Source organism: Hesperophylax consimilis, chromosome 8 (genome assembly GCF_061612785.1).
Source record: "Hesperophylax consimilis isolate HC1 chromosome 8, BYU_Hcon_1.0, whole genome shotgun sequence".
In the NCBI taxonomy this organism is placed as follows: Eukaryota; Metazoa; Arthropoda; class Insecta; order Trichoptera; family Limnephilidae; genus Hesperophylax; species Hesperophylax consimilis.
The window spans coordinates 20002501-20010416 of NC_142843.1; the positions used below are offsets into that span (position 1 = coordinate 20002501).

General features: G+C 37.0%; 1 protein-coding gene across 1 annotated transcript; it reads right to left on the reverse strand.

Annotated features, from left to right (window-relative positions):
• Positions 1-1584: 1584 nt before the first annotated feature.
• On the reverse strand, positions 1585-6933 carry LOC149421690 (ubiquitin-conjugating enzyme E2 S). Its single transcript, XM_089634487.1, has 5 exons — positions 6791-6933; positions 6562-6709; positions 6059-6249; positions 5079-5207; positions 1585-2286 (listed from the first exon to the last, which is right to left on the reverse strand). Exons 1-5 carry the CDS (start codon positions 6797-6799, stop codon positions 2149-2151), a joined length of 615 nt encoding a protein of 204 aa, XP_089490613.1. The 5' UTR covers positions 6800-6933; the 3' UTR covers positions 1585-2148.
• Positions 6934-7916: the final 983 nt, after the last annotated feature.

The window sequence follows — 7916 nt, forward strand, 5'->3', positions numbered from 1 at the left end:
GGCCAACGATCGAAGTTATGAACACGTAAAGAAGTAATCATTTAATTTTCTTTCTATTGGTTTACCCTGTAATTTTCTTGAATTAATATGTTCATTATGTTTAAATAATCTGGCACCCTATTAAAGTCATTAATTTTTAAGCGGTGAAGTTTTGTAATTTAACTAACCAAGGTTTCTTCGAGTTTTGTACCTCCCTTGAGATATTAAATGAATAATAGAATCCTTTTATACAATCTTGCATAGTTCGTATTCTTTAAAACTGTTAACTTCCAAACCTATATTTTGTTATACAGAACTTTTGATTTTAGATCGATAATTAATTAAATATATTATATTTTCTACCTTTCATTATCTAGAGCAAGGCTGCCCAACCTCAGGCCCGCGGGCCACAATGTGGCCCGCGAACGAATTATAAGTGGCCCGCCTGAACCATTTTCAAAAAACCCGCCAATTTGAAAAAGTGTCGCGGGCCCGCGGTAACAATGCAGCTTGCGCGCGGTCACCAGTGTTGGCGATTTATCGCTATTTAGGCTACTCAGAACCAGAATCAGCGACGAAAAAATGTAACCTGTTGAACTTACTTTTTAAACAAAAATACACCGGTTTTTGATATAATATTTTTTGCGTCCGAAATGGAATCCTGTAGCCGCCATGGATTTCAAATATTTTGTGGGGAATTATGTTTTATTGGAACCCCCATGGAAATAGGAACCGTCAGGTACAGTGGCCCGCCAGTGATTCAAAATCGTCAATTTCAGCCTTGATATAGAGCCACCTTCTTTGTGTTACAACATGACTCCTTAACTCTAAAAAAAGTGAAAAAATTTCAAATTATTGATAGGGGTGTTTTTTTTGAAATATGCCTATTTGAATTTCACTTTTATTTTTGATAAAATCTTGGAAGTGAAAATTAACCCACTTCCCGACATTGGATCAAGCTGAAACTTGACAGATAGACTCGCTGTCGATGACAATGCGTTCTATCAACTTTTGGTGTCATTCACGTACACACACGTGGACATATACGCATTTATCTAAAATCGGACAATATTACAGCAGTTAACATATGAAATAAATGTCGGGTCTCACATGATCGGCATCTGGCAAGGTTGGTAGCGCAGTCAACTCCGGTCCCTAGGAAGGAAGGTTCAATCTTCAGCCAAACTATTTTTTTATTTTTTATTTAAAGTTTTAAGACATTTCAAAATAGAAGTACATATTTTAGTAAAAACACTTTGTTTTTTATCGGTCGATGTTTTTAATGAAATATCTGATTTTATTTTTAGCATATTGTATGTATGCACTATTATAATCCGCCACTTGGATACTTGCCCGGTTTTTGCTGCGGCGGATTAGTGGAGTACTGCATTATTAAATAAAAACTAAAAATATATTTTACCTGCTCTTGGAATCTGATTCTTTGTCCATCTCATGGTTTTTCATAATCTCCATCATTCAGTCTGGTTAGTGCCACCAATTCAACCGACAATGCCACCAATTGGGTCACCCCAAGCTATTTCCATCCTTCTGGTTGCGTAGTAAAATAAGTTTGATGCATTGAAATTCAAACAAACTTTTGCACAAATGAAAGCAGTTTATTTTACAGATTATACATAAATTGAATTAACTTGACAAACCATTATATAAAACTCCAATTTTACATGGTACTTCTAAACATGACACAACTATTGTGTATAATATATTCTGTAAATTGATGATCTCTTTACTTTAAAGGATAAATACCTAATACTAATTAGATTTCTAGGATAAATTATGTTTACTGACACGTTAAGATTTAACACTTCAGTTTCAAAAAGACAGTAAAAACTTTCAAAGAATACAATTTACAACACCAACAAGTTTATCATCACACCCTAATATTATTCTGAGAGTTGATGCACCAACCCCGTGCATCCATGCAGCTTGTAAACATGAAAACTCAAAATGTATTAATCCTGTTTGTAATAATATATTATTGATTGCAACTAATCAGTAAAATAGTTACACATTCATTGATAATATACAAATACATACATACATAAATAGACATTTGTTAAGAGATGACTATATAAAAATTAATATTCTAATTGTTCTAAAAAACTTAATGGAAACACAATTAAAATGTCAATACACTACACCCTTCATAGTTCATAATCTCTTTAGGACTCTCTTCTTGTCTTTTAGAATTTTCTTTTTCTCTGCAGTAAGTTTCTTATCCCCGGCGTGTTTCTTGGCGCAGGGGCCTCCTTCGGTCATCTCCAGGTAGGCTTTTGAGACTTTTGGAGCCTAAAACAGGAGTTCAATAATTAGTAGGTGCATGTAACCTGCTCCGATTACTGGCGGCCTCTTGAATTTGATTATCTGCACTGTCAAACAGAATACGTTGAGTTGAAACGTTGCTCCAAATGGCTTTAGCCGTGTTTAGTGACTAGATCTGAATAGCCAGGTACTTCCCCACCTTCCTCTTTCCCTTCCCCACTTACCTTCAGCCTCACAACATCCCCCAATTGGGGATGCCATAGTCTCACTGGCTCCAGACGGGAGCAGTTGGGACTCTTGTGAGGTATTCACTATAAAAAAAAAAAAAACAAAAAAAAAAACGTTTTTTGCTATAGAATTATCAGTAATCAAACCAGCCTGCTAAACGTGCCTTTTTATTGATTGAGCATAGCAAAGTTCTGTTTTAAGTCGACCGTTTGGCATTTCATCTGTCTGTGAATTTGTTTGTATTCTGTTTCTGTTTTTGAAAATCTTCTGCACTTTCTTTATTATTCAAACAAGTCTTACTTTGATCGTGGCTGACTTTGCCTATGGTTTTGTAAAGATTGTTTTTAAAATGTGAAATCGTCATATAATATGATGCGATGGTACCTACCTGCCTGAATGTTTGAAATAAGAATTGTCTTCTAGATAGTGATATTTCTTGGGAAAAATTGTATTTTATTGAAATAAAAAAAAAGTTACATAAAATACCTATATGGTTTATAATTAAATAGGTAGGTTTTTTAAGTACCTACATATAATGACAAACTATAGATATGCTGTAGAGATTTCAGAAGTGGCAAGCGAAAGACATGGTAATAGTAGTACTTTCGATTTAGTGGTTTTAGTACTAACAGAGGAGGTATAACTCCGATCGACAAACCTTGTGGTGAGGGAATATTTTGACTTTCAAAATTTTTTACTATTTAAAATAATATTTCAGGATAGAGAATGGGGTAGGCTCCGAATGAGAATTATATCGTCTAACGTCGCGCCTTTTTTGAGTTTCCTCTATCCTCATCAATGGTGTGTGATGAAGATGAATCGATATTATAAAATGTGTCTAAATATTGTTAAATAGAAGACCAATTTGTATCGTACAAAAAGCACGGAGTTATCAATCTAGTGAGTGGTTTATTTGTGATTACTAAACTGTCAAGCATTGTGCGAGGTTGTGCGCTATCTCTAAGCAAATTGCATAGTTGCAGAAATTGCCAAAATGCCCTCGTGTGTAATTATAAAGTGTTTCCATTATACGGCAAATAATAAGACAAGGAATAACATTTCATTTGTAAATAAATGCAAATTGCTTATTATTATAGCGGCAGCTACTAATAGGTTCTAGAAATCAATATATGCAACGCACATCACATTGGAATCTACAAGTAAGATGGCGAATGAACGCTCTACCTATCTAGAATAATGGTTCGCCATTGCCACCAACCTACCTATTCGCGATTTGATCTCGAACGACTGGTACCTATATAATATAAATCAGTCCCATTCAAGTGTCCAGCTACAACAGACGACAGCTCCGTCCCGCCCCTTGCATGCGTACTATGAACGCACCGAGCTCCCCGCTCACATGTACCAAGCGTACCTGGCCTCGCTCACGGTTTGAGCCCATCATCAACCAACCAGGTCCACCGTGCCTATGGCTTACTTCACAGTGAAGTAGCAGGAAGATCCATGGTCTTCACCAGTGATGAACACCACCTGCAAGTCCAGTCTCCACCGAAGCTGCGTCGAGACACCGACTTCATCGCCGTGATCATGGACCAAGGATTCACATCACGGTGGGATCTCTATTTCGACTGTGTAATCGATGACTTCAATAAAGCCAATATGTACTAGGACCTCACACACATATTTCTTTCATAAGTCTCCCTACAGATCCCAAAATTATTACAAACAGTAAAATTATTTCTAGAATATTTTAAGCGTAATTAGAGAAAGTGAATTAGCGATGGTAGCAACATATAAGTATAAAAAGGTCAATCTACTGACAGTGTTCCCTATTCTTCTTAGTGTAAGTGAACAAGCGTATCTTGTCATCTCAGTCACACCCGTGTTGTAGAATGCAGTATTCGTTGCACCTATTAAATACGAAGATACCGCCTGATCTTATATCGTCTTCATTCATACATACATACTCTTTGAATGTCTGTCTTTATCATACAATAACAACGTTTAAATTAAGAATTTACTGGAAACACAAGAATGTTTGGTATTTGGTACAATTTCTTTTAATTTTGTGAGATCATAACGAGTATGTGTCAATGTATTGTAATGTCATTGTATACATATAACCATTATGATTTCAGAGTAAAAGCTCTTGCACACCTCCCTGCAATCGGAAACAATATCGGGGCAGTAGTGGGGAGCATCCTAAATCGCTTCCTTGATCACCGTAAACAAATCAACCTGAACTCCGAAATTGAAACTGATATCAGGTCGGCTAGCGTTTAGTCACCCAGTCGTAAATTTTTCACCAGTAGTGAAATTGAGTGTTGGTGCCATCTTCATCAACAAACGGATTGCTGCACGATCGGTTCCTCACTGCGGCAGGGGAGGGTGCACAGAGAAGATGCCAATTTTACCCCCACCCACCTGATTTTATACTCCCCCTAAATTGCCTCCGATTGCAGGGAGGTGTATAGGGCTTTTAAATGATGGTTTTGATTAATAGAAAATTAAAAACTTAGAAAATAAGAAATTTTTTGGACGCGAGGTTTGCTGTTCACAAAACTACTAGTTTATAAATTTGAGATAATAATATTGTAATTAACATAATTATTTTGAATGTGCTGAACTACCTGCGCATGGATTTCGGTCATCATTTTCGCCCTTTGTGAGTAATCATCGTAATGTTCAAGGAGTAATTTGCCAGCTTCTTCGTTGAGTGCCGATTCTGCGTTAGGCACTATTAGAAGACACTTTACAGTCTGAAAATGAGTAAGTCATACTAATAATGCAATAGAATATCATTATGTGTATATACATCATCATTATCCCTCCCACTGTGGTGCAAGGTGATGGGTCGAGAGAGTCCGTATGGAAAGATCAAAAAGTCTCCCTCAACCAGTCTTTCCCGATTCGCCGGCTGCCAAGACCTAGACAAACCTCACCCCATGAACCTGGGTACCCCTGCTAAGTCACCAAACTTGCTGGTTATCCAATATATGGTTCCTGGGACGGTGGTACCCGTACCCGCCACATTGAAATATATAAGTATACTATAAAAGGTGAACATTAAAGGAACGGGGGGTTCGCAAATGAGTTTTTGGGCAATATAGTTAGGAACCAGGCGGATTATCAGCTGGTTAAATAGATTCTACAAATCTTGTAGAATCATACCAATATTACTATCAAATTCTCTGGAAATAAGTAAAACAACCATAGCCTTTGTTATTACTTTTACACAGGAAATTAGTTAAGTTTGCTCCGATAAAATGATATGGAACATTATTAGGTCCAATAGACGTTTTGAGTTAAATGGTCTTGAGCGAGTAATGGTAGAGTGGGCTTGCTAGCAAAAGTCAGACACAAGTGTGGTGGAGTGGTAAGTTGCACCAGAGAATGCTGAAACCACAGAATACAGAAGGGGGCACTAAGGTACATTCATATTTAGGTCTGCGAATTGAACCTATGTTCGATAAATGATTTTATATTGCCCGTCATATTCTGCATCTGTTACATATCTACGATTTCAGAATTGTCTCGTAAAGATAATTACTTACATTACTTGCTGAAATTGGGATGGAAAAAGTTGTCAGTAATCAGTTGTTTAACTTACTAGCAATATATGTTTAATGCCGAGATCTGATTTCCAATCCTTCTTCAGGGTGTTAACGCAGATTTCTCCGTTACTTGAAACATTAGGGTGGAATATTTTGGTGATGAAGTATGCTTTCGGCGGTGAAGCGGGAAAGTCCTTGCAGAGCGCTAATTTGATTTTGAAAACCCCACCGGAATATGGAGTGCCAGCTAAAGAAATAAATATTGTTACATAGATACTGTATTAACATTATGATTGAACAATAATATAACTAAAGTGAGATAAGGTCTTTTGTTGGGCAAGTCTTTGGTAGATATTGTATTAGATTATAATGCTTATTATGCTAGTGTAAGTCTCATCATAAGGGAAAATACAATCGTAATAAATATTAAGATCAAGTTTGTTCAGAGGAGAATAATTACGAACATGCAGAGTTGCATATTATAAGAAGTCTATAATCTTAGGAAGAAATGCGAGAAGCGAGAACGCGACTCGGGAATTCAACTTGGGTTGGTAAATACCTGGTCCATCAATGTACGCTTGAATATCTGTTATATCACATTCATTAACGATGACTTTTATTCCTTCTAGTGGTTTCTCGGATAATTCCTGCATTTCTCTGGCCACTCTCCTGATGATTTGAGGCGAAAGATTTTCGACGTTCGACATCTATAAACAATGGAAATAACGTTAATTATTGTGCAGGAAATGTTATCCACGTTAAGAAATAGGAATGAATGAGATACTTACTGAACTCATCTTGTGAAAACGAATAAAAATTTGACAAAAATAACGGGATTACAAGAGTAATCACATAAAATTATAAAGCAAATGTCAAAAGCCTTGTGCGACTGACATAAAATCAAACATGGAAGATATCCAAACACAGATGAAAATAATTTTGAATTTTGTCCAATAATAACCATAGACGATTTTGAACGCGGGGTTTGTCTATGTTCGCATGGTTTGCAAAGTTGGCACCACGATAATTTGAGCATTCTGATTGGACAAACAAGTGCAAGTTGATAAACATAATAATACATTTTAAAGGGGCTGGTTGTAATGACAGTTTTCTAAAATTTTGAACAGGTACCTACACAAACTACAGATAAGGCGCCATTTATTTATGTAAGGGGTGTAAGGGACTGCCACACGTACACCTCGGACCGGCGCGGCGGTACCACGCGCCACTAAAGTACGAAAGTAAGGTAATGGTTTAGAGCGCAGTCCATTGGGAGGCTTTTCTACGCGGCGCATGGTACCACCGCTCCAAAGTGTAGCCAATGTAGCCAATTAGGATCGATTGCATTCGATTTTACTTTTGAAACACTGATGAATGATGACATAAGATGCCATTTGCAAAAATGAAAGCGTCTTCCGATAGGGTAACGACTTTAGCTCCATCCGTAAATAAACCACTCAAGCTCCATCTTGGGAAAATCATTTTTAAAGAGCATACATTTGAATGTATTTGTGCACGCCCGCTAGCAAATATGTTCATAAATACTGGTTGCGAAGAGACGTTCATCATTTCGATAATGTTATTTTCATTCTTCAGCTTTTTAACATAAACAAAATGATTATAATTTTTTATTTTTTATTCATTCGGTCCACAAGCTTTTTTTAGTTATATTTATTTACCCAATTTTTTTTTGTCAGTACCCCACATGAGTCCCAACTGCTCCAAACCGTCTGGAGCCAGTGAGATTATGGCATCCACAATATTGGGGTATGGGGAGGGAAGGAGATGGGAGAGGAATGTTGAGGAACACCTGGCCATTCAGATCTCGTCACTAAACACGGATAAAGTCATTTCAAGTCATTTGATTGGTCTTTCACCAGGGTGACACTGAGACACTTGCCACTCTGGAACACA

Bases quoted from the DNA above. Each gene is read 5' to 3' on its own strand.
- LOC149421690 (XM_089634487.1), bottom strand. The intron at 5,208-6,058 runs GTAAGTTAAACA...ACTCATTTTCAG, and splicing joins GCATTAAACATATATTGCTA to ACTGTAAAGTGTCTTCTAAT. The intron at 2,287-5,078 runs GTAGTTCAGCAC...CTCCTGTTTTAG, and splicing joins TGACCGAAATCCATGCGCAG to GCTCCAAAAGTCTCAAAAGC.